A 27,124-nucleotide genomic window follows, 5' to 3' on the forward strand; every position below is an offset into this window, starting at 1 on the left:
GTTTATCGGCAGCTGCTTTGTTCTTGGCATTAGTCTCCTCGAGACGAAGTCTCACTTCGTCGTGCATTGTTTGAATTTGTTCTGCCATGTTTTCTGCTGCTATACTAACTCCTATTCCTTTAGGTAACCTCGCTAGATCCACAGCGTGATTAGGAGCTTTCATGTAAACGACAGAAAATGGAGTTCTTCCAGTAGCACTATGCACTGTGTTGTTGTAGGCGAATTCTGCTTGAGGTAATGCATGATCCCATTGCTTAGGTTTATCTCCACAGATACATCGAATCATGTTACCTAAAGTTCGATTTGTCACCTCCGTCTGTCCATCTGTTTGGGGATGAGCTGTAGTACTTCTATTTAAAGAAGTGCCAAACATCTTCCACAAAGTGACCCAAAAATGGCTAAGAAACTTTGAATCCCGATCAGAAGTAATCGATTTAGGTACTCCATGTAGCTTGACTACTTCACGAAAAAATAATTTTGCTATATGGGTAGCATCCGAAGTCTTCCTACACGGAATAAAGTGAACCATCTTCGAAAACCTGTCAACAACCACAAAAACCGAGTCTACTCCCCTTTGTGTTCGAGGAAGTCCTAACACAAAGTCCATGGATAAGTCCTCCCAAATAGTTGCTGGAATGAGGAGGGGCATGTAAAGACCCGTATTTTGCGCATGTCCCTTTGAAACTTGACAGACATAGCACTTTTGAACGTAATTCCCCACATCTCTCTTCAACTTTGGCCAAAAATATCGACTGGATAAACTAAGAACGGTTTTATCTCTTCCGAGATGTGCGTCTAATCCACTAGCGTGTAACTCGCGGATCAAACTTTCTCTTAAGGATGTTTTGGGAATACATAAGCTGCTGCCCTTAAATAGATAGCCCTCCGAAATAAGGTAATCTGACACTGGTTGACCCTCCTTACACTTTGCTCAAATTTCTTTGAAGTCGTCATCGTCTTCGTACAATTCCTTTAGTACTTCAAAACCCACAACTTCTTGTGTTAACGTTACCAACAGTGTGGCACGCCTACTAAGGGCGTCAGCGACTCTATTTGTTGCTCCAGATTTGTGCCTAATAACAAAGTTGAATTTTTGAATAAAAGTGGCCCACCTGATGTGCATCTTGTCTACTTGCTTCTGACTGTTGATGAACTTTAGGGCCTGATGGTCTGAGTACAAGACAAACTCGTTTTGGTACAGATATACCTCCCAACGTTGTAATGCTCGAACTACTGCATAAAACTCTTGATCATAAGTACTCCACTTTTGTCGGGTTTCATTCAATTTCTCACTAAAGAAGGCTACAGGTCGCTTTTCTTGTGATAAGACTGCTCCAATTCCCACCCCACTAGCATCACACTCAACTTCGAATGGTTTATCAAAGTTGGGTAAAGCTAAGACCGGTGCATTGCATAATTTCTGCTTAATAATGGAAAAGGCTTTGTCAGCTTCAATCCCCCATTCAAACTTTCCTTTCTTCATGCACTCAGTGATGGGTGCCATGATAGTGCTGAAATCCCGAATAAATCTTCGATAAAAAGTGGCTAAGCCATGAAAACTGCGAACTTCAGTGACTGTCCTAGGAGTCGGCCACTCCTGGATAGCTTGTACCTTCTCGTTGTCTACATGAATTCCTTCTGAACTTATTACAAAGCCCAGAAATATGAGACTAGGTGTGAGGAAGGTACACTTCTTCAGATTCAGGTGTAATTCATTCTCCTGCAGAACTATTAATACCTTTCGGAGGTGGACTAGGTGTTCCTCCTCAGTTTTACTGAAAATAAGGATATCATCGAAATAAACAACAACGAATTTTCCAGTAATACAAGGTTCTAGTACCTGGTTCATTACACGCATAAAGGTGCTGGGAGCATTGCTAAGGCCGAAGGGCATGACCAACCATTCATATAGCCCATCTTTACTTTTGAACGCCGTCTTCCATTCATCTCCTGGTCGGATTCTGATTTGATGATATCCACTCCTCAAATCAATTTTAGAAAAGATTTGGGATCCTTCTAATTTATCCAACATATCATCTAGTCGCGGGATTGGAAAACGGTACTTGACAGTTATTTTGTTGATAGCTCGACTGTCCACACACATTCTCCAACTTCCATCTTTTTTTGGAATCAACAAAGCGGGGACAGCACAAGGACTCATGCTTGGACGGATGAACCCTTTGCTGAGTAACTCTTCAATCTTCTATTTTAAAATCTCATCTTCCTTCGGACTCATACGGTAATGGCGCATGTTAGGTAAGCTTGCTCCCGGGATGAAATCGATATGATGTTGAACGTTTCTAAGAGGTGGTAACTTTTCAGGTAAATCTTCAGCAATGATTTCCTGAAACTCTCCTAATATTTTCTTTGCCGGTTCTGGAATTTGGATTGGCGGTTTAGGGGCTCCTTCTTCTACTGCTGCTTTAACGACTATGGCATAAACTCCTTGCGCCTCCTTTACATCAGCAAAGACTTCGTCCTCTGACCTGCTCAAAGTAAGAAAAGTTTCTTTAGGTGGGGGGTAGGTGAAATACTTTTAACCTTACTTCCATGGGGCACCATGAGAATTTTGTGTCCCTGCCAGTCGAATGTATAAGTGTTGGCTCGCCCTCTGAATGTACAATCGGTATCCCATTGCCATGGTCGTCCGAGGAGGATATGACTAGCATCCATATCTGTTACATCACATACGACTTCTTGTTTGTAGTACTTTCCGATAGAGATAGGAACTCGACACGATTTGACTATTTTCTTAACATGTCCGGGCTCTATCCAACCAATGTTATATGGTGAGGGGTTGTCCTCTACGGGTAACTGTAGATACTCAACAAGTTTTCTCGAAATAAAATTCTCGAAACTTGCGGAGTCAATAATTAACGAACACACCTTCCCTTTGATGGTACATTCAGATCGGAAGATCTTTCTCCGTTGACTACGATCTTCCTTCATTGTCGTGAGTAAAACAGGATGAATCATGCAAGCTACCCGTTCACCTTCTTCTTCGGCATACTCATAACCATCGTATTCTTCACCATTCTCTCCGTCTTCTTCAGGTACCTTTTCTTCCCCATTCTCGTCTATGACATTCACTGTCCTCCTATTCCGTCCTTGAGGGCAATTGCTGGATGTGTGACCAATTTCTTGACAAGAGTAACACTTAGTACCACAGAATTTTGCATACGGATTTGGGTTGGTTCCTGTGTTCGTCGGGGGTCTCTGATTAGTATTACTGGGATTGGCCTTTGGTGCACTTCTTTGGATTTCAGTGTTTTCCCCGAGAGTTCCTTTGCCTCGTTCAGTATTTAGTCGGGGTTGTTCTTCTCTACGAAAACCAGAATTCCGACGATCTTTCTCCCAAGCTTCAGCCTTCAGTGCTAGGTTGTATGCATCCTGAATAATCCAAACAGTAACTATTCCAATCTTTTCTCTCAGACTAAATTTTAGTCCGTTCAGAAAACGATCCACTAGAACATTATCTGATTCTGTCACGTTTTCCATGCTATTTCTCTGGGCCAATCTTGAAAATTCTTCGAAGTACTCACCCACCGAACGCAACCCTTGTCTACAATTCTGGTAGGTCCTAAACAAGTGTTGTTGATAATCAGGGGGTAAGAATCTCTCTCTCAGGATTTTTTTCATGGACGGCCAGTTATGGACGGGAGCCATTCCTTGTCCCACTCTTTGACGTTGCAACTGATCCCACCAAACAGCAGCACTACCCTTGAGTCTACATGCAATAATCTTCACCATCTGCTCGCTAGGAACAGTAAAAGAAATATCGACTTGTCGTTCAACCTCATGTATCCAATCAAGGAACTCTTCGATCGGTAAATAGCCATTAAAGATTGGTATTTCTGCCTTGATTTTATATTCATCATAGTCTCTACGTGGGTATATGTGGTTTTGATAATTGTTGCCTTCGTCTCCTTGGTTATTAGCATATTGATGGATTGGTGGTGCTCTTCCTTCGTGTCTATTAACAGCATGGTTGTGGGCGAATCCCTCAACACGTTCCCTGTTAATAGGTTGCCTAGGGTGTGCATTGACATTAAGGTTGTTAATCATCTCCACCAATCGGTCTAGTCGATGATTCAAACCGTCAATGGCTACCCAAACAGCATCAATACCTCGTTCTTCGTCGAGGTTGGTGTTTCTTGCATCGTCTTCTGCCATTAAGCCAGGAGAAACCTCGCTCTTGATGCCAACTGACGCAGCGGAAAACTAATAAAAGAGTCTTAGATCTTCGTCTAAAGACTATAGAACCGAAATTGATAACAAGAATACTAAAATACTGAATTTTATTGATTGAATGAATGACTGAAACAACTTCTAAGCCCTCTTTATATAGACCTAGGGTTTCCTAATCTTGGTCAAACTCCAATAGCAACTCCTAATAAAATAAAATACTAGAATAGTAGTAATCCTAAACTGATAACAATTCCAAAAATAGAAAAAAACTAGTAAAAGTTCGTTTTGAGGCCCTAAACGATGGAATTTGCCCCTCAAAGTGGGTCCGTTGTGGCGAAGCCACAACGAATGACCGGAACGCTATTTCGCACCATCTCTCAAAATTTCGTCCAATTCCGACACCCGTAGCTTCGGTTTTGGCCGTTTTAGTTTGTCACCTTTGAATTTAGCCGCTTCTATTTCATCCATGTATTTCTCGGCCAATTCCTCTACATCAGTTTATAAAATATAGATACATGCATACACATAAAACATCTCTTAGCCGGGCTGGTTGGAAGTGGTTGATTACGTTGTAATTGACTCTTTATTTTTTTACTTTGTTACACTTTTTTTTACCATTTTGTTACGTATTTGGGTTCATTTTTTTAAAATATTCTTAGGAAGAGATATCTAAAAGGGTGTCCAACCGCTACACTAACAGGTGGTAGACTTATTATTCCGAGTTATCCTAAGGTAAAATCGAAACTACTCCTAAAAGATAGACGAAGGGCAAATTTTTTACTTTCTAGTCATCAACTCCCGCTTCCGACGACCATAATAAAGACGCTGAGATTCGGTAGGCTGTGGAGAAACCAACAGCAAAGACCACAAGACTGTTTTTAGTTTTTCTTCCAACTTAATTCTAAATTTACTCCTCGTTCCCTCCTTATGATCAAATGGATTCAGCAACTCTTGCTTCCTCTTTATCAAAAACCCTAATAAATTCATCATCAAAACCATTAATCTCAAATCTCTATCGTCGTCTCTCTACTTCTCCTCTAAATCGAACTCTTCTTCAAAAGCGATTGACTTCTTCTAGAATTAGAAATGGTGAATTTCATGTATTGAATGAACTCATTTTAGTTTCTTCTTCTACTAATTTGCTTCGAAATTGGTATTTAAAACGCCCGATTTCTTCTCGGTTGGCTTGTATTTCTACTACTGCTTACGGTAGTGGTGGTGATGGTGATGGATTTGGTAGCGGTAATGGTGGAAATGGTGGTGGTGGTGGTAATGGTGGATCAAGTGAAGGAGAAATTAAGTCGAAATCTGTTGTGGCGGGGTCTGATGAAGTATCGGCTTTGTCACCTGATGTAATTATACTTGATGTTGGAGTAAGTCATTATCAGATCCCTTAATCTCTCTCTCTCTCTCTCTCTCTAGAATTAAAGTGGTTTATGATGATATTGTAACAGGGAATGACTTGTGGAGGATGTGCCGCGAGTGTGAAGAGAATATTAGAGAGTCAAGTAAGAAGATTTCAGCTTCTACTTTCTTAATGTGGTAGTTATTTAGGGTTACAATTCATTGACTATGATTTCCACTTACAAAACTATCAGGTTAATGTTAATGAGTTATATGACTATTTATGAATGTGATATAGATATTAGAGCTTTTTTATGTGATTATTGTTTCCGTAATACATTAGAAGAGGAAATGGGAGGTAGAAATGGTGTTATGGAGAAATTACCGTAGTATATATTGAGACCGTAGTCCAACTTTTCCATGTACAATTGTAATTTGACATTCTGCTTGGTAGGTGTGTAAATGCTTATAAAATGTCACAATTTTTACAAGTCTCATGGTGCCAATATAAATGCTCGATTTTCCTCAGTAGATGTGTAACTGATGATTTATATGCACCAACAGCCACATGTTGCTTCTGCTAGTGTGAATCTTGCTACAGAGACGGCAATTATATGGCCTGTAACTGAAGTCAAGGCTACAGAGAACTGGCAACATCAACTAGGGGAGTCATTGGCAAAGCATTTGAGTAGTTGTGGATTCAAGTCTAATTGTCGAGGTACGTGATTATGGTAGGATCCTGTGGATCGTTTGCTTTGATGTTTCTGAATACATAAGCCGTCCCTTCAATTTTTCAAATAAAGAGACCTCATGTTTGGAGTGAACGCCCAGGTTGACCATCGGTTGGTGGTGCTTCGTAGTATAAATTTATTTATTCTGATGTTTTAGACCCCATAAAATTTCTTCTGTCCTTTTCCCCCAATTCTTGGTTCTGAAATAGACTCAAATTATCCACAAGTTTAAGATATGTTTAGAGACATATATAATAGTTTATGTGCTTGCTGATATGCAGATTCTGCAAGAGAGAATGTCTTCAAAATTTTTGAGAGGAAGATGGAAGAAAAGCGTATTCGGTTGAAAGAAAGCGGTAATTTTCAATGACAATGTCATGACTATCCTTGGTGCTTTCCCGAGTTACTGAGACAGTGTAAGCTTTATTCGCCAATATACTTACAAAACGTTAGCTAATCACTTATATAATTCATAGGCAGGGAGTTCGCGGTTTCTTTGGCACTATGTGGAGTCTGCTTTATTGGTCATATATCTCATTTCTTTGGAGCGAATGCTTCATGGATCCATGCGCTTCACTCAACCCCGTTTCATGTATCGTTGTCACTATTTACATTGCTTGGTCCTGGCCGGCGTCTGATTTTTGACGGTCTCAAAAGTTTGATGAAAGGTGCTCCGAACATGAATACCTTAGTTGGTCTTGGAGCGTTATCTTCTTTTGCTGTCAGTTCAATAGCTGCTTTCATACCAAAACTGGTATTTAACGACCCTCTGTATCATATGGTTTTAATCTATTATTCATGCTACTGCAGTTTTGGGTTGAATTATTCATCTGCAAGATACCTGTGTTGTCCATAGAGCTTACCTGCAATAGTACCTTTCCTCTTCATTAGTAGCACAACTTTTTATTGTTAACCACACAAGAATGAAATATGCTGCATCGATTTATTATTTGCAACCGTTCTAATATCAATTATGTAATAATTAATTAGCATTTTCTGGGAGGAACGGGTATTTTTTAAGAGGTATGGCAGGAACAGAAAGTTAAAAAGAATTACTAATTGGACTACAAGATATATTACGAGCAGTTTCTAGGATGAAAGATGTAGTTGAACAACAAGCATAAAACAGAACATAGATGGAGCGTACAGATTACAGATCGTTGTTTCTTCTTTGCAATTGAACCACATTAATGTTAGAAAACTTTGTTAAAGATGAAGAATATAAGACTTGGGATGATGGTTCCACTAGCACCACTTAGAGAAATTCTCTACACTTGAAAACTGCAAACAAGAAACCGGCACTTTGAAGATGGAACTGAACGTGGTACTTGGTTTTTATAACCGTAGAGAGTGAGATGAGGTGCCATGAAGAAGTCAAACTTCCTCCGTTAATTTATTCTATTCTCTTTGATGGACATGGTGTTACATCTAACTAATCACAGGTAGACTGAAACTCACATGCATTTGATTTATATGTGGAGCCGAGTTTGGGGTTAAATAGATTTTTCTTTTTTTAATTTTAACTTTCAAGATACTGCTATACCCTTCTTATCTTGATGTTGTAAGTACTTTGTGCATTCATCCTGAAGCCAAGAATCTCTAGGTGATGCAATAAAGTTGTAATCGGTGTCCATGCAGGGGTGGAAGACATTCTTTGAGGAGCCAATAATGTTAATAGCAGTAGTTTTGTTAGGGAGGAACCTCGAACAGTGGGCGAAGTTGAAGTCTACCAGTGATATGACAGGATTACTGAGTGTTTTACCTTCAAAAGCTCGTCTGCTAGTGAATGCTGCTGCAGATGGAGATTCAGTTGTTGAGGTTCCATGTGATAGCCTTTCTGTGGGAGACCAAATTATTGTACTACCTGGAGTAAGTAAACTGATCATATTTTCCTTTCACAGTTTGTCATTTTTTCTTCCGTGAGGAAAAATTGAAACAATGCCTGGTTAATGCTCGGTTATTTCTTGTAAATTTCTTGCCGCTTGTGCTTTGATATTTATCCTTTTATAAAATTGAAACAATGCCTGGTTCGCTCAGGAGAAAACCTCTCTATGGAGGACCATTATAGCTGAAAAATTTGGGTTTCGTAAAGGAGGGTGGTCTCGTAGCTGTATTAAGTCCTCCTTTGGATGTGGAGTTTGGAAGGGGATTGCAGCTAGAGCTAAAGGGTTGGAGAGAATCATGAAGTGGAAGTTGGGAGATGGGAAGCAGATTAGCTTTTGGGAGGATGTTTGGTGTCTCTCGATCCCCCTCAAGGACAGATTCCCAACAATTTGGTGTCTCTCGATCCCCCTCAAGGACAGATTCCCAACAATTTATCACATCTCCTCTTCTAAAGAGGGATCTGTATTTAGTCATTACAGCTGGGATTTGGGGTCGTGGGATATCAGAGTTCGAAGAAGTTTGAATGACTGGGAGATCCCAGTCCTTTCCAACTTGCTAGGTGCTCTTGATCTTGTTAAGCCTGTGGTTGGGGTCGAGGACTCGAAGGTTTGGAGCATAGAAGACAAAGAAGTGATTTCAGTCAAGCAGTGTTACTCTAGGTTGAGCAAGGGCGTCGACAGGCCGACCTTGAATTTTGACTTTAAGTCTATTTGGTCGAGCCATATCCGTCCAAGAATCAGTTTTATAGTTTGGGCAGCTATCTTGGGTAAGTTGCCTACGATCGATAATCTTCGAAGGAGAGGGATGATGATCCCCAACTGGTGTCTGAGATGTAAGAAGAGTGAGGAATCTATCTACCACCTTTTTTTGCACTGCGAGGAGGCTTCGAAGCTGTGGTTTTTCTTCCTTCAGTCCCGCAACTTCTCTGGTTGTCTTCCCTCTTCTTTAGCACAACTCCTGGAGCAATGGGGTAAGGTTCCAGTAAAGAAAGCAAAACGAGATTTATGGAACCTGGTTCCCTTTGCGATTTGTTGGTCTATTTGGAAAGCGAGAAATGATGGAATTTTTAGAGACTCAAGCTCATTGGCTAGGGTGGAAGGGGAAGATGTTCTTAGTGTTCTATTTTCATGGAGTAGAAACATAGGATGGGCTAGATCGTTCTCTTATTTAGACTTTGTTTCGAGTTGGGGGGCTATCCTTAGATGATGTAACTGCGATTAGTCCCCCTCTTGTTGTGTTCTGTTCTATTCTTTTTTCTCTTTGTATCCCCCTTCTCTCTTTCATTATTAATTCAAAGTTTTCAAAAAAAAAAAACAATGTAATTCATCGTATTCAGTTTGTAGTTTTTTCTGATTGGAAATTCGAAAGCATCAGGCTGCCAACTGTGAACTAACGTGTTTTTGTTGTGTAGGACCGTGTCCCAGCAGATGGAATTGTAAGAGCTGGTCGAAGCACGGTCGACGAATCGAGTTTTACAGGGGAGCCTCTACCAGTTACCAAACTACCTGGGGTACTATTTTGTGAATAGCATGTAATGTACATATTACCATGACCTGCAATTGATATATGCACCCATGCAACATTTTATTTATAAACCTATTTCTTATTGATACACTATATATATTTCACAAATTGTTAAGTGTAAACTTGATATTTCTTCGCCTCTTTGGTGTAACCATACCTTTCATTTCGTTAGTTATGGTTAGTAGTGATGCTCCCATTTGGTTTTCTTTCAGAAATATAGATAGGGTTCTAGCCATAAACTAAATTGTTTCATATGGTAACAAGTTATTAATAGGTTAGTTATCTTTGTCTAGGCTGAAGTTTCAGGAGGAAGTATAAACCTAAATGGTACTCTTACTGTTGAAGTCAGAAGACCAGGTGGCGAGTCCGTCATGGGTGACGTTATTCGTTTGGTGGAAGAAGCACAAAGTAGGGAGGCTCCTGTACAGCGGCTGGCTGATAAGGTCCTATTTCTTGTCCCGTTTACTCGAAATATTTATAGTTTTTTTTTTGCAGGATTTCGATCCGTATTTTGCACTTCGCTAGGTCTATAGATATTGTGATTTTCTTATTGACCCCAATATACTTTCAATTTGTTACTGTTAAAGGCTGCTGTGTGCTTATGCAGGTAACTTGTACATGGATGCTCATATGTCATATCTAATGTTTTTGTTCCAACTGTTCTAATTCTTGCTTCGCTACTTTTGATGTAAAGTGTTGGGAGAAGCTTCAATAAAGTGCTTCACATTGATAGTTACCAGGGGACTAAACTTCGAAGTATTCTGTCGAAATGACCCAAACATTTCCATTTACATGCCTACTAAAATTACCACAAGAACCGAAATTTGATTCCTTGATAATAACATTTCAAAAATATTTTTTCTCCACTAAACTATTTTTATTATTGAACCTTGAAGAGATTACGACATTTCGCTCTCTTTCACCAATTAAAATTCGTAACTGAAGCTCGTTATTTAAGTAACTCCTTTAAAAGGATATCGAAATCTAATAAAATTCCTAAAACTTGCCACCCAAGGTATCTACATACCTTAGGAATCAGTTAGATTTAAAATAATCTAAATTAGCAAGTGATGACCTTTTGAATACCTCCTAACAGAAAACACGAAAATTATAAAAAGAACCTAATCCTAGTCCTAATAAATCGGTGAATAATAAAGTAAAGTAACTTCGAATCATGAAGTGGCACCCCTTTAGAGAACTCAATTTACATTGTGATGGTTGAAGTTATCCGAAATTTCAACCTAAGTAGTATGACTCGGACTCGGACTCGGACTCGGCTCGGCCAAGATCCGAGTCCGAGTCAGGGGGCGAGTCAGCCGAGTCACTCGGCCGAGTCAGCCAGAGTCGATCTCATTGCTTCCCATAAGTAGTTACTAATGTATGTACTCCATATAATATGATTAATACGACAATTCAAAATGTAATCATGTTCAAACTTCAAAACTGAAAATTAACAACTAAGCTGCAACTTTCTAAAACTATGTTTTGGTAGTTTAAATATTTTATTCAGAAAATCCTTTGGTATATTTTGAATACTTACTACTAATAAATTTTTCTTTTTATGTCTAAAATATCTTTTGGTATACTAAAGATTTTAAATACTTACTACTAAATTGCAACTTTCTATAACTATGTTTTGGTTTATTTCTAGAAAATCTTTTGCTATTCCAAAGGTTTAAATACTTACTACTAATAAACTTTGTAATTGCAACTTACTACTATAATCTTTTGAAAGAAACGGAAAATTTTGGTATTTCTAGAATATTTTCAAAAACAGAATTAATATGTGACAAATAAAGAAAAAAAAAATTGCCATATACTAGTAACGACCCGAGTCAGATCCGAGTCAGGACTCGGCTCGGTGTATGTCCGAGTCCGAGTCCCGAGTCACTCGGCTGACTCGGCCGAGTCGTACTGCATAGATTTCAACAGATATATTTTATTAATTTGTACTTTGTAGGGTACTACTTGAAGTTACTAAAACTAGGAAAACAATACCATTGTTAAAGTTTTGTGTGTTGCGTAAAGCTTTTAATGGAATGGAGTAAAATAAGATGTATTCTTCCAAATGTATTTAACTGCCTTTTGAACTTCACAAACCTATGTGGCAATACCGACATAGGTTTTCCCTCGCGTTGTGGTCGGATCATGTATGTTTATTATTTAACTTCTTTTACCTATATCTGCTGTATCGACCTTCATGAGAACAGTGTTTCTTTTCATCTTTCCAGGTAGCAGGGCACTTCACATATGGAGTTATGGCACTATCTGCTGCTACTTTTATGTTTTGGAACCTTTTTGGAAGTCAAATTCTCCCAGCTACCATCTACCAAGGAAGTTCAGTTTCATTGGCACTGCAACTCTCTTGCAGTGTTCTGGTATTAGTCGTTGAACTTACATGATATTCTAAAACCACTAAACTGAGTTTCTAGTATTCATTTCCTTTTCGCAGGGGACATCCATTTGTTTGCTTCTACCCTTCTTCTTAATGTTTCATTCTTTCTTTAAAAGTTCGTTAATTGTTGGTATTTTGTTAGAGGATACTGAACTACGAGCTGGCCAAAGGCTCTTGCATTTTATGAAACTAGACCTTTGGTGATTACTCATACTTGTATTTGCCCGTTCTTAACTATCTTTAATTTTCTTATACAAACTTCCACAAAAAGAATAGAGGATTACAAGTCATTCATGATAAAGTGTGTATTCTGTCCTGTTGGGTTCACTTAGAGAAACTGAATCGAGCAAAACTGAAACCTTGTGATGTAGCATACTGCTACATCATGGGGCACCTCATATCCACCTTAGTGGCGGCTGCATAAGTTATATTTCTGGTACGAATACACCACCATCAAGTTACTACCAAGGTTACCTCGTACTCGGATCGCTCCGCTACGTAGTACGGATACCGGTATGCGGTACGCTACCATGTGAGTATCGGGTACGCTAGGGGTATACTTCTTCGGTTTGCTATTTTCGGTTGCAATACGATTTTGACTATTTTCCTGGACAATATGTACTCTCAGATATTCTCCATAAAATTTAAATCTAACTGGTTAATTCATCAAATTCTTGTAGTTAACTATCGAGCTTGTAGAAATTATAGATTGTTTCAAAGACTTTGGGTTCATTAAGACTAAAAATTCAGGTAGGCTAATTTGGGAGTATTGGATCGAACCCACCCAAAAAGGGTACGGGGAATCGGGTACGCGGTACGCTAGGGGGGAGAGAGTATCTGGTAACGTTGGTTACTACCCATGTTTGTGTTACTTAGTGTTTATAAGGACTTGAGGTTGTTAAAGGAGGGCAATTTTATTTTTATATTTAGGCACAAAAATATGTAGTTTCTTGTTCAAAACATATTTTTTATTAACATGACCAACTCATTTATACAATATGACTTGATTGAATCATCATATGTTAAAAGATTCATCACTTTTTTGTGGATCATCTACTCCTTTTTTTGCTGTCACGTAAACACTTTAATTGAGTACATGTTTAGCCGCCTATTCAATCATCTCGAACTCCGTGTGAATTTTCTCTTACGAAGCCTTGTTGTATGTGTCTCTACTTATATATGTAGGAGGCTAGGAGCTGACTTTGGTTTGTTATTTGCAGGTTGTTGCCTGTCCATGTGCACTTGGCCTAGCGACACCTATTGCTGTGTTGGTAACGTTTTTGCAACAGAACTCCAGTTTTCTTGGTTGTCACTTTTGCTTCTGCAAATGTATATAACATCAAATTTTAACTGGGTTATGTTTCCTTATGCTAGGTTGGAACTTCACTTGGAGCAACCAAAGGGTTACTTTTGCGTGGTGGTAATGTTTTGGAAAAGTTTGCGTTAGTGAACACAGTTGTATTTGATAAGACCGGAACTTTGACAATTGGAAGACCTGTAGTGACTGAAGTTCTGACTCATGGTTATGAGGAAGATACACATTCAAAGTTGAGTGATGTTAGACTCTTTTTTCCTTCTAACAAATCTGTTCCTGTATATTTTAGATATAAAACTTTAGCAATTTATTGTCTGGCACTAACTTCATTCTGTACTGTCCAGAAAGAAAAGCTTACATATGTGTAATGATGAAATGCATGGACTTTAGTCTTTTGACTGCTTATAACTTATTTTTTTTGGAAGTCGACTACGATCTACGTATATGGTTACATTTGGCATTGATACATCAAAGATGTGATACGCTCAATAACTGCCCACTCACTTAGTAACATTTGATAATTAGAATAACAGTGGGCTACATGTGTAGTGCAGGGAAAATGTAAATCATAGGAGGTCAGAAGTAGAACTTCTGAGGTTAGCTGCTGGAGTGGAGGCGAATACCATCCATCCAGTCGGGAAAGCTATTGTGGCAGCTGCTCGTGCCGCTGGTTGTCTGAGTGTAAAGGTAATTTGCTACTGGTCCAAGTTATCCTCATTTGCCAAGTCTTTTTTCAAATCTATATAACAAAACATTTATATACAAAACAAGTATTCAACCACATGTTATTGTGTGTTTCTACATGGGCACTCTATTTACAACTTTTCTCCGGTTGAACCCTTGTATGTTCGTCAGTCATTTGGACACTCTCCATTACTAGACATAATAATGTGAGATTTTTATTTCTTGAGAAGGTAATGATGTGAGATTTTGCGCGTACATCTTGTTTGTATCTGAAAGATATCTCAATTAGGAGTTAGGACCACAGTATACCACTCTAAGTTAATGTCTTTTCTGTGTGATGTAAAACTATATGACAGTGAAGTACAAAATTTAATTAATAGGGCCATATCTAAGACGAGAAAATATGTATGTATAGGTTAGCACCCCCATTTTTGGCCTGTTATCACTTATCAGGCAATGTCTCTTGCATCCATAGTCGTGGTGGATACTAACACTCTTATCCATATCAATTGACATGTAGCAATCTTTATTTTGTATGTATTAGACATAAAAAGAATGAATAAGTAAATTGCCATATACTTGTATGATTTATAACTAGAGCTATGCCCACTTATAAGGCACAAGGAACATGCCTGCTCACCATGTGGGAGACTATGCTGCTTGTTATTTGCGCGAGGATGAAACATCAAAGTCTACTGGGAAGGAAGTGGCGAAACATGCATCCTTTTGTGATGGCTAACTCAGCTCCATATCGAAGAACTCCCAATTGTTCCTTTTCCTAATTATAGTGTATCATGCTTTGACTCCTCTTATGGGGATACTTTGACAGGTGGCAGATGGGACATTTAGAGAGGAACCTGGTTCTGGTGCCGTCGCAACTATTGGACAGAAAACGGTTTCTGTTGGGACATTGGAATGGGTTCAAAGGTAATATTTGTTATTTAATGTTCTTCCATTGGATGAAGCTGCAGTCCTTTATCTGATGTCAAGTTGGAATGGTCATGGATAATTTGTCTATTGCTTTCCAGTATTATCTTTGGGTTGCAGTTAATATGTCCAAATGATATCTTATAGGAACTATGAGCAGAGTTTCTTGTATTTTAAGTTATGCCGAGTTCCTTTCATGCAGGCATGGAGTTAAAGAAAACCCGTTCGTGGAAGTGGAAGCTTTTACAAACCAGTCATCTGTATACGTAGGGGTAGATGGTGTTCTAGCAGGTCTTATTCGTTTTGAGGACAAGATCAGAGAAGATGCAAGTGAGGTAGTTGAGGCACTGATGAAGCAAGGGATAGACGTATTCATGCTCTCAGGGGACAAAAAGCGTACTGCTGAATATGTGGCATCTTTGGTTGGCATTCCAAAAGAGAAGGTACTGAGTATGGCACCAGGTTTCCCTCTAAAACTTGTAACACACTGACAGCCTAGGAATTTTGGACTCAACTTGCATAATTAGACTTCCTTGACCCATGATAATAATTGTTCACTTTGGTGCTTCCATAAGAGCACAGAGATCAGATATCTTATAACTCTAGAATATGATGTGGATTACAGGTATTTTCTGGGGTGAAACCAGATGAAAAGAAGAACTTCATTAATGAACTTCGTAATAATCGTAATATTGTCGCCATGATTGGTGATGGAATCAATGATACCGCTGCCTTGGCATTATCAGACGTTGGAGTAGCTATGGGTGGAGGTGTTGGAGCTGCCAGTGACGTGTCTTCTGTTGTGCTAATGGGGAACCGACTCTCACAGGTACATAACATAAATTACTTATACGACTAAGATATTTTAGAAAATTGTAGAAGATTCATTTACTAATCTGTCCGTGAACATAAATAAATGTATTTATAATCAATGTTGTTAAACTATGATCCAACAACATTGGTTATAATGTCATATACTCCCGAGCCTCCACATACTATCACGAACACTTGTACGTATAAGTTCCGATTAAAAGGGAGAGAGGAAAAAGAAAAGAGCAAAAAAACAGCTAAGTTAATTTCTCATAAATCTACAGTTTAACATTTGCGTATTTGGTTAACTTGGTTTTGCTCTATTTGAAATGATACATTTATTAACCCTGTGTAGCTGCTCGATGCTTGGGAACTGAGCAGACTGACTATGAAAACTGTGAAGCAAAATCTTTGGTGGGCATTTGCATATAACATTGTAAGTTCTTTCTGTTAAAAAACCACTTATCTAGGAGCTGAATTTTAGAGAGTTGTTTATTATATTGTGAGAACAGTCCTACATGGGAGAATGGGTATCTAGTAACCAAGAATATGATGTCTAGGTCCTCTCCACTCATTGGCAATTGGTTTTGAGTTAGGATGACCACAAACTTAACTTGGTATCAGAGCTAGGCCCACACGTGCTCCATGTCACCTCGAAAAAAAAAGATAATATGTGTTAGGCTAACCACGCCACACGTGAGAGGGCGTGTGAGATTAGTCCCACATGGGAGAATGGGTATCTAACAACCAAAAATATAATGTCTAGGTCCTCTCCACTCATTGCCAGTTGGTTTTGAGTTGGATGACCACAAACTTAACATATATCATTATGCAAATCATGGAGGGGTGACCACAAACTAAACCCCCTTTGAAGCATAACAATTTGCTGTAACGATCTACAAGGTTTCAAAGCTAATAAACGGAAAGGGTACTTAAGAGACAAAATATTCTGAAGCTTGTAAGTCGTCAGGGTGTCCTTGTTAGTCCATCTTAGTTAAGAAATTTCTACTAATTAGTTTGGTGGTGGTCTAAAACTCAATCATCCAGGCGTGCAAGATCGGATAGCTTTTGAAGGTTTAGTTATAGAGCTGAAACGTAGGGACCATCAAATTAATTGGAAATTCCTGAACCTACATGGTCCAATTTTTTTCTTCTACTGGTGTTGGGTCCTCCAATGGCCTCATCAGTTAGACACTGATTTACGCCTCGATGCAGTTTTCTTTGACAATGTGAGGCGGCGCCTCGAGGTCGTAAAGAGCCTCTTGGGTTGGGAAATTAGAATAATGCACAGAGCCCGCCATGGGTACTAGCTTGCGAAGGGTTTAATGGGTTTCGGGCGGGCTGGGCCGGGCTTCAGTCACACTCATCAAAAAATGAGAAAAAGAGTTGAAAAAAATAATCAAGATTACTCCACAAAAACCCTAATCCAAAACATTCAACATTGATATCAAAATTGATCTTCAAAATAGATTTTTAAACTAAAATTGTGCAGATCTAATACATATGGCAAATAAGAAGAAAAAAGTTGTAGATCTAACCTACATCATAACAAAAAAAAGAGTAACCGATTACATCTTCTGTAGATCTACATGAAAGAAAATATTTATAGAAAATAGAAGATGAGGAAAGAAAAAATATATTTCTTCTTTAGATCTACTTCAAAACGAACTTTTCTTTTAAAAAATATGACTTCTTTGATCTTCTCCTCTTAATCTTCGATTCATCTCTTTCAATATATATTCTGTAGTTGTTAGTTCATAAAAAAAATCTTCTGTAGTTGTTACCTACCAAATCACAATTTTTCTTACGAGATCCAGATTATTTGGGGTTCAAGACAAAGCCATTTTTGTTACTGAAGACAAAGCCATTGTTGTCACTATAAGTAGTAGTACCCAACATCATCATCTCTGTGGTTGTTTTTCCCTATCTATCCATATCTCTCGCTCTCTGTCGGCAAAGAGACTTGAAAGAGAGAAATCAACAGTGTAAAGCTTTTATAAGGAACCCTAAAACTAGCTATTTAACCCAACAGCCGAGTCAGAATCTCATAACCTGACAACTCCTGTAAGTCGGGTTAGATTGTCGGGCTTTGTGATCAGATTTATGACTCGGGTGGAGGTTTTCAAGAGGAGCCCAAGCCCACCCACCAAAATCTAACGGGCCGGGTGGGCACTACCCATATCGGGCTTCGGGCTGAACATTTTTGTGTCGGACTCGGGCGTTCCGGCCCGGGTTTCGGACTCTCGGGCAAAAGTCCCACCCTTTAAAAGAGGCGTAGCTTCAATGTCATATATTTTAATATAGGCATAGTTTTTATTCTATTAATAGTATTTTTTTGAAAACTTGATTGAATTGATAGAAAGGAAACTATACAGAGGAAAGAAAGAGGGTTGCTCAGGTTATGTTTAATTACATAACCCATGCCTCCCAGTTCCTAACTACATCCAAAAAAGTAGAAAATTTATAATTAGTGGAACCACTAATCCAGTAGTGAATCGTTCCCTTAACATCTTCCACATCTATCAAGGAAAACGAATTCGATTCCTTGAAAATTTTATCGTTCCGGTCCTTCCAAAGGTTCTATTAATAGTATATTTTATTGAATTTGTTTGTAATACTATAGAAAAATAATTTTTTAATAGTAAAGTTAAAGGATATGAATGCTTATCCTAATAGCTTTGCTTTGGACTGAGTATGCATGAATTTACATCTCCAAGCTTGCTCTGTGAGCTAGCAGAGTGATGTAAGGATTGAAATGAGTCTTTGTTGTTTGTTGGTTCAATCCTCATTCACAATTACCAGTTATTTCTTTCTTCTGTCTCCCGCTTCATGTCCAAATTCTACAAAAGATTGTATTTAAACACCATCTTATTTCTCAAGATGAACGAACTAACATTTATTGCGTGAAGATGAAAGAGATAATGTTCATCATATGGATATAACGTATTATTCCAATGTAACTTTCAGAAAACACAGATATAGAGAAAAAAAAAAAGTTGTCCCTCCATTTTACGACTTTTATCCTATTCGTATTTATTGTCCGTTTTAGATTAGATATTTTTCTCTCAACTATTTACATTATTAAGCTTTTAAGAATATATTTATTTATTTTATTAAATCAATTTTGGTTGTCTTGTTCATTAATTCTGAGGGTTGATATGCAGGTTGGAATTCCAATTGCTGCCGGATTATTGCTTCCAGTGACAGGAACCATATTGACTCCATCAATTGCTGCAGCTCTCATGGCTTTCAGCTCAATAGGCGTGGTAACAAATTCCCTACTCCTAAGGCCCAAGTTTGCCTCAAAACAGCATAGAGTCCATCAATTACCTCTTAAAACCAAAAACACCAGCTCAGATCCTCTCAACGACGAAAACAACAAATTGAAATACACTTATACTGCAACCAAGTGAAAAGAAAAACTTGGGTAGGTCCAAATCTTCTTTTAATTCTTTTTCGGGGCAGCTGAAAATAGATAGAACAGTGAGAAAGTTCTCATTGGTTGAAGAATGTTGTGACAGAAATTCGTGTCTCGAATTGCAATTTTTGGGCTAGAACTTGAGAGCGAGTGCCTAGGACTAGGTTTCAGTTCCAATTTTTCTGTAATTGCTTTCCCTCATTTCTGTGGAGCATCTTCTTTCCATAAAGTAACGAAATTCTGAACTGTTCAACAACTTTTAACAGAGGAATTAAATTATCAGATTCTGAGTTTTGCCCAATATTGATTATCTGATTACTGTACTTTGTTTATAGATAAATTTGTAGGTATTGTATATTCTTATTGTGATTCAAAACGGCTTATCATTAAGATGATGCGAGTTTACCCTCTCAGATAGCTTTGTGGGAAATAATGGAGATAGATCTATGTTTAACTATAGATTAGAAAATCAGTAAGAAGTTTGTTGTGATGTGGTATGAAACTATGAATGCCATTGTCCTTTTTTTTTGTTGAAAGAACCATACAATTAGCGACTAAGAGAAAAGAAACAGTTGGATAGGTCTTGAAGAGAGTGCCATGAGCACTTGCATTGGTTTTGCCTTCCCCATTTTGCCAATTTATCTACCTGTTTGTTGTTCTGGCTGGATGTGTATCAGAAGATGATGTTTTCGAACTTTTCTTCGAGGCTGGATATGTTGTCCATATGTTTTCCGGCTTGCCAATGAATAGATTTGCTAACGTTGTGGAGGTATCTTATAAGATTTTGGTTATCCCTCTCGATGTGTATGTTGAATGGTTAATTCGATTGCCCATTGCAAAGCACATAAAATTGCTCGACATTTACATTCTTCAGCATTTTGTCCCCTGGTAGTGTCGGCTAGGGCTGCAATGAATTTTGCTTGGTCATCGTACATAATACATCCAATGCCTGCTGGTTCAGAGAGAAAAGTGAAGGAGGCATCCGCATTGATTTTGATATATGGGGCTTTTGGGGGCATCTAAGTCAACTGTGTTGCCTTAGTCGGATTGGTTATTTTTGTGCTTGAGTTGGTTGTTGTGCCATTGATTCTAATGATAACCTGCATGGGAGTTTGTTCCTGTGTCGAAAAGCATTTTTCACATCTCGCCTTTTAGATGAACCATAGGATTTTGGCATAACGGCTTAATACTTCCGCATCTAGATCTTTCCATTAGAGGATCCAGTCTCTTACGCTGGTGATATTGTCTGTCGAAAAGCATTTTTCACATCTCGCCTTTTAGATGAACCATAGGATTTTGGCATAACGGCTTACTACTTCCGCATCTAGATCTTTCCATTAGAGGATCCAGTCTCTTACGCTGGTGATATTGTCTGTCATAATATTAAAGTGAAACCAGATAGGACGAGTACGACAACAGTGTAGTAAAACATGAGTAATCGTTTCAATCAGTACGGACAATTATAGATGTTACCAATATATTTACCTAGTTTGTACCTGACTGGTAAACTACTCGTACAACACTTCCAAAGGAATAGTTTGATTCTCGGTGTAGTAGTTATGTTTCAAATAAAGTTTCATTCCATTGTTTCATATATATTGCTGTTAGTTCTCAAATTATGATAGATAGAGTTAATGGTAAAATTACCTGATTTGGTTAGAGTCCATTTGATTGAATCTTCCTTATGTAACTTAAGAGTTATGCTGATGATAAACCTGCATATATCACTGTTAAAACATTGAGATATAATATTCAAATTCCACTCGTTATTGTTTATGAGTTGCGCCATTGTAGTTAACGGGCTATTGTTAGTGTTGCTAAGGCGGGCTGGGTGGTTCGGGATCCAATAATCGTGCTAGATATTAATGTCAGTGCCTTTATTGACGTCCCAAAAAATGAGGCTCAACACTTTCTCAAAATGCTTTATAATGGATTTCCAGAGCCAAAAGTGTTAGGTTAGCAGCAAGAGGCTTTAACTCCTTGGGGAAATATTTGGCTTTAAGAATTTTGGCTCAAGGAGTCTTAAGGTTTTTGAGGATGAGCCAGACAAGTTTACTGAGAAAAGCCTGGTTATCAAGAGCGGGAAGTCGAAAGCCCATACATCCTAATTTGCGGGGAAGGCAGATGGTAGACTAGTTTATAGTATGAATGGATTTGTTTTTTTCCCACAAGAAGGATCGTTGAATGGCCTCAATGCGGTTGCTTATGCCTTTCGGAATGGCAAAGCATTGCATTTAGTATTGGGGAACGGTCGTTATAATTGTAGATATTACAATGGAGCGGCCAGCTTGGGAGAGGAGGTTTGTCTGTCATTTGGATAGTTTATTCTGGATTTGCACAAGAAGAGAGGAGAAAGCTTGTTTTTTATTGGCTCCTATGAAAAGACGAGTGCCCAGATATTTGTCAAGGGAAGAGGATTGATAAACCTTCAGGTTACGAATAATCATTCTTTTGAACTTGGGATGAGTGTTTTTAGAGAAAAAGATGGTTGATTTAGTATAATGATCATTTGGCCAGAAGCTACACTGAAGGTTTTAAGAATTTGTTTTAGGTTGAAAATGTGTTCTAGTGTATTTTGGCCAAAAATGATGCAATCGTCTGCGAATAAAAGATGTTTAATGATGAGGTTAGATTTGGTAATGGGAAAGCCAATGAAGTGAGTAGGGTTCTCGTTGGATTCAATAAGTCTACTGAGGCCTTCCATGGCGATGGTGAAGAGGAAACGGGATAAAGGATCCCCTTGGCGACTACCCCTACTGACATTGAAAGTGGGGCCAAGACGGTCATTGATAAGGACAACCATTGAAGAGGTGGTAATGCAGGAATGAATAAGTTGAATCCATTGACTAAAGAAGCCAAGATAAGACATGATGTGCTTTAAGAAGGTCCATTCGATGTGATCAAAAGCTTTAGACATATCAAGTTTAAGGCCGAAAAAGCTTTTAGTTCCTCGAATAGTTTTGAAGTAATGGGTTAGTTCCTGACTGATGATGAGGTTGTCCATTATTTATCTTCCGGGGACATAGGCCGCTTGAAAAGGAGAGATAATATCTGGGAGAGTTCTTTTGAGACAATTAGCGAGGATTTTGTACGTAGTATTTAGAAGACTAATAGGTCTGAAATCCGCAGTGGTTTGAAGAGATTTGGTTTCAGGTTTCAGGCAGATGTGGGTGTGATTAGAAAGGGGGTGGAGGTGAGATTTCTTGAAGAACTCTGTGACCATGTCTAAAACATCATTTTTGACTGTGTCCCAATTGGATTGATAGAAGAAGGGAGGGTAGCCGTCAGGACCGGGTGTTGCCTCAGGGTTTAAAGAGTATACCGCATTTTTTATTTCTTCCTCTAAAGCGATAACCGTGAGGGAGAAGTTCTGAGCAGCAGTAATCTAAGGATGGAACATGTCGAGAATCTCATCCGGGATGTGAGTGCCCACAGAGGAGGAGATATTGATGAGGGTGGAAGAAAAGATGTTAGCGATATCTATGGCATCATTAGACCAGGATTCATCATCTCTCTTAATGGAGGAGATTTGGTTTTCCCTGTTTCTGTTGATAGCTTTTGAGTGAAAATATTTAGTGTTTCGATCACCCAATTGAATATTCGCAATACGAGATTTCTCTTTCCAGAGACTCTCTTGCTGGTTGTAGACCTCCTCAAGCTGGTTATACAGCTTTTGATAGGTATCCTGATCATGGACTTTTTGAATGGTTGTAGTGAGTTGTTGATTTTAGTGTCAAGATGACCAAAGACTGTTTTGTTCCATTTGGGGAGTTTGATGGCTAAGGTATTAAGCTTGGCCTGCATCTGGATGGGGGAGGTAAGCTAGTTGTTATTAATGAATTTTCCACACTCTAGATGGGGCATCCAAGTGCGGATGAATTTGAAGGGTTTCTGACCTAGGTTGGATTTGAGTTTGGTGGTGAGAAGGATCGGAACATGGTCTGAGCCTATGCCAGGGAGATGAGTGAGGAGGGAGGCAGGGTAGTCAAGAAGCCACTGATGATTAGTCACGCCTGATCAAGCCTCTATTGTATAAGTTTGCCTCTGGATTGCTTGTTAGACCAGGTAAGAGGCAGCCCGCTGAAACCGATGTCTTGAAGGTCAAGATTATTAATGGCCAATTTGATTTTCATAGAGTGGGCCGAAAGGGGCCTCCTGGCCTCCAACTTTTTCGGCGGGGTGAAGGATAGTGTTAAGGTCGCCTATTAGCACCCACGAGGTATGGTGGTCAGGAACTAGGTTTTGAATGTGGTCACAGGGTCTCATCCGATTGTTATTATAAGGGCAGCCATAGAAGCCTGTGAAGGATATTCCTTGTAAAGGAGATGTCCTTGAAAGAGATGTCCTTCAACTAAGAATGCAACGCGAGCAATTTGTCGGATAAGACAGTTGATGAAGAAGATCATCAAGTCTGGTTGATTAAGGGATCGTAATGTTTAGCTAAAAACCAACTACGATCGTCGAATTACGAAGGGATTCGCGGCTAACTTCGACCGGATCGTATATCGGGTTACACATAAGAATGACTATTTATTCAGATGATATGACTAGTGGGAATGAGATATATAATCATAGGAGAGTCTCATAAATACGTCTCATAGGCCTAAAAGTGACTTTTTGGGCCCGGATTGGGGCCATATTTGGGTGGCCGGTTCCCCTAATGGGGAAGGTCAGATCTGCCAATTTTGGCATGGTTTGGACGAATACACAAAGGAAATCAAAGAATAGAAACTAGTTTCTATTTTTGACTCTTTCCTTAATCTTATTCAAAAGGGTCTTTTAGGAATCTAATTAGGGTTGGACTCTAACTTAGAACTCTATATAAGTCTCTTAGGGACTTGAATAAGGTGTGGAATTTCTCTAAGTTCTTTCTTACTCTACCACATCAAGTAGAGAAGGGAAAGTGAGCTAATTCTTAAAAGCTATCAACTAGTCAAGTAAAGAAGAAGAAGTTTTTCCTATCAAACCACCATTGTTGTTCTAGCTAATAAACAAGGTGGGAGATTAAGTAGACCATTCGGTGTCCCAAGTATAGGAGCTACATTTTGAGCACTTGGTCTTCTAAAAGGGATTGGAAAGGTTCGAGGGAAAACTAGGGATCAAGGTAATCTCTAGCTCTTAGTTGATTATTAGCTTATGCATGATGATCATATTGGATGTCAAAGTAATCCGCATACAACACTAGTAAGTGACTCCATAACCCTACAGCCTGTGATGATGAATTAAGAACTGCTACTAGCTTGGGTGCCCTTAGCGTGAATGATGTTATTGTCAACATAGATAATCTCAAGGGAGTAGGCCTGGGTCCAGAAGATAGCAAGCACACCTGCTTTGTTAGTGGAGGCCACTGTCCTGAAAGTAGTTTCAGAGCAATGTTGGTGCAAATTGTATTCTCTGACCACTCCTCAAGGATTTACCACAACTGTCGTCTTCTTCGCATTGAAAAAAAAACAAGTTAACCAAACCCCAAGGGTTTCTTAAAGGTGGAGTTGGTGAGGAGAAAATTGTGAGAGGAATTTTAGTCGAGTCTGGTCAGTTATCGAATTTCTGTTCAAGTCTACAGGGAAACTGAATAGATAAGCATTAAAATATTTGGACAGAACTCAAAACAGTTTTAACAAACTTGGACTATAAACCCCCAAAGCACCTGACTCGGATCAGCTAGGCGCGCGTGGCACATGTGTGGTTTGTGTGTGACACTTTCTTTGATGATCAGTCGCCAAGAGCAAATAACATTTACGGTTTTATGAAGGCAAAGACTTCCAAATACTGAGCAAAAGTGGGATATGTACTTGATTTTTGGATCTTTCGATTCGAATTGACACGTGGTCAAATAAGGCAACAAAAAAAAAAACACTTAAGTGAAGTTACTCGTGAAGTTAATGATTCTAGGATGAGGCCAACACAACATATGCAATATCCATTGACTTCCCACATTATGTGCTTCATTCATGTTCACTAAAAAGGTGTTGAACATACTTTGGGTCTAATGAGTTTTCTAAAAAGTATGTTTCTTGTCTTTTATAGAAGGCGACCTTCTACCTCCAGACTCATGCAGGTGATTTCTTTAAGGCTACTTCATCGTAGACATAATACCCTCATACGGGTTTTCAAATCATTAAGAACATTCAGTAGTTCATCCTTTCAGCATAAACAACCACCCACCGATCAAGTCCGTCTCCGTAAGACCACCATAAAAGTTATAGACACATTCATTCGTTTGCATTCATCAAGTTCTCTCAATAGAACCACCAAAGAGGACTATAAATGCACTGAGAGTCTTATGCTCGACCTCAGGTCTACAACTGATCTGCTTAGCTAAGATTGGTTGGGCTCTGCCCTAAGCTAGCTTTATTACACGCCATAGGAATAGGTGATCAACACAAGGGTCTTAGCCCCATCTCCCTCGATGTCTCGACAATCAATCTCCTTGTTAAGCCTTTAGTAGGTGGGTGCGTCAAATTCTGCTTTAACCTCACTTAATCCAAAGCTATTACACCATTCTTCAGCACATGCTTTACATCACCGTGCATTATCGGGATGTGTCTCGTCTTGCCATTGTACACATTGTCCTTTGATATTGTAATGGCCACATGTGAGTCACAATGAAGGGAAATTAGTGTAGTTTTTCTCCCTCGATGTGACACGTCTCCTAAAAGACTCCTCAACCACTCAGCTTCTTGACATGCCAACTCAAGGGAAAGAAATTTACCCTAGTAGATCGCACCTCTCAAGTACTTAAACAAACAATGAAGTGCATTCCAGTGTTCCATACTAGGGTTGTGGGTATATCTACTAAGGTTGTTTTCTACAAAGGCAATGTCTAGTGTAGTTTATCATGAAAAAATGCCAATTGCAACAAAGATTCCACTTTAGATCACTTGGTAGAAGTTAGGTTTGAGTGACCAATTGACCCAGGTTAAACCCCACCCTAAACTTATTTTTTCTTAAGTTGTATTTGTTTTACTTTTGTTGGCACTACTTCGACGTAATTTAACAACAAAAATTAAGTAATTCCAAAAAAAATGGGGGGATGGGGGGGGGGGGGGGGGGCTTCTTTGAGTTAAATTTTCAGATCGTTCGAGTCATACTGCATAGTTATTAACACAAGTTTCATGTGTTAAACTCGGCATGAGGTGTAAGGAAAATATAGGAAGTTCCCAATATATGAGTTTTTTTAATTGTGAAACACATGTGAGCCACATTCTTACAATTCGCTTCAGGCCTTTGAAATCTCAGGGTCGACCCTACATCATAGCGTATACTTTGTTTCTACAACACTAACCTCTTTATTCTTTGATGGACTGGCTCATAATGATGCCATTTTGGGTTCTCTTAATCTTAACACTTAAAATGATATTTGCTTCTCGTAAGTCCTTTATCTTAATCTTAGATGAAAAAAATTTGTTTCATTAACATCATTCACCTAAACACAAAAAAATAAACATGTTATCAACATATAAGCAAATGATTACATATCTACAATTATCCTGTTTAGAAAAAAAAACGACAAATCAATATTTTTCACAAGAAAACCTTTACTTAACAGAGTACAATTAAATTTCTCATGCCATTTCTTGGGTAATAGTTTAAGACCATAAAATTACTTCTTCATTCTACAAGACTAGGGACCACAAACCCATCTGTTTGAGACATATAAGTCTTGTCATCTAGGCCCCAATTCAAGAAGGTTGTCTTAATGTTCCTTCGATGGATGACTAAGTTATTTAAGGTATCTTGCAAAAAATAAATCATTCAAGGTATCCAACGGAATAAGTGACCTAATTGTAGTGATTTTGGTCACGGAGACTCGTAGAGTTAGTGTGAAAGTAGCCAAGTCTCTCTTTTCGTGTAAAGCATCTTATAACTAATTTGGCTTTGTACTTGTTTATGGTCTCGTTAGG

The 27,124-nt window shown here is 38.7% G+C and overlaps 2 protein-coding genes across 2 annotated transcripts; one reads left to right on the forward strand and one right to left on the reverse strand.

Annotated features, from left to right (window-relative positions):
- Positions 1-2,485: 2,485 nt before the first annotated feature.
- LOC147537719 (uncharacterized) lies at positions 2,486-4,451 on the reverse strand. The gene has a single exon (XM_086643019.1). It carries the CDS (start codon positions 4,171-4,173, stop codon positions 2,491-2,493), a length of 1,683 nt encoding a protein of 560 aa, XP_086499145.1. The 5' UTR covers positions 4,174-4,451; the 3' UTR covers positions 2,486-2,490.
- Positions 4,452-4,847: 396 nt separating this feature from the next.
- Positions 4,848-19,521, forward strand: PAA1 (P-type ATP-ase 1). The gene is made up of 17 exons (XM_086643018.1): positions 4,848-5,561; positions 5,643-5,696; positions 6,097-6,250; positions 6,545-6,619; positions 6,740-7,017; positions 7,902-8,132; positions 9,559-9,657; positions 9,965-10,114; positions 11,903-12,049; positions 13,287-13,337; positions 13,441-13,613; positions 13,936-14,068; positions 14,895-14,992; positions 15,195-15,435; positions 15,618-15,821; positions 16,158-16,238; positions 18,967-19,521. Exons 1-17 carry the CDS (start codon positions 5,124-5,126, stop codon positions 19,213-19,215), a joined length of 2,856 nt encoding a protein of 951 aa, XP_086499144.1. The 5' UTR covers positions 4,848-5,123; the 3' UTR covers positions 19,216-19,521.
- Positions 19,522-27,124: the final 7,603 nt, after the last annotated feature.

Source organism: Eschscholzia californica, unplaced genomic scaffold (genome assembly GCF_041429995.1).
Source record: "Eschscholzia californica isolate CP2 unplaced genomic scaffold, dmEscCali1.0.p SCAF_5, whole genome shotgun sequence".
In the NCBI taxonomy this organism is placed as follows: Eukaryota; Viridiplantae; Streptophyta; class Magnoliopsida; order Ranunculales; family Papaveraceae; genus Eschscholzia; species Eschscholzia californica.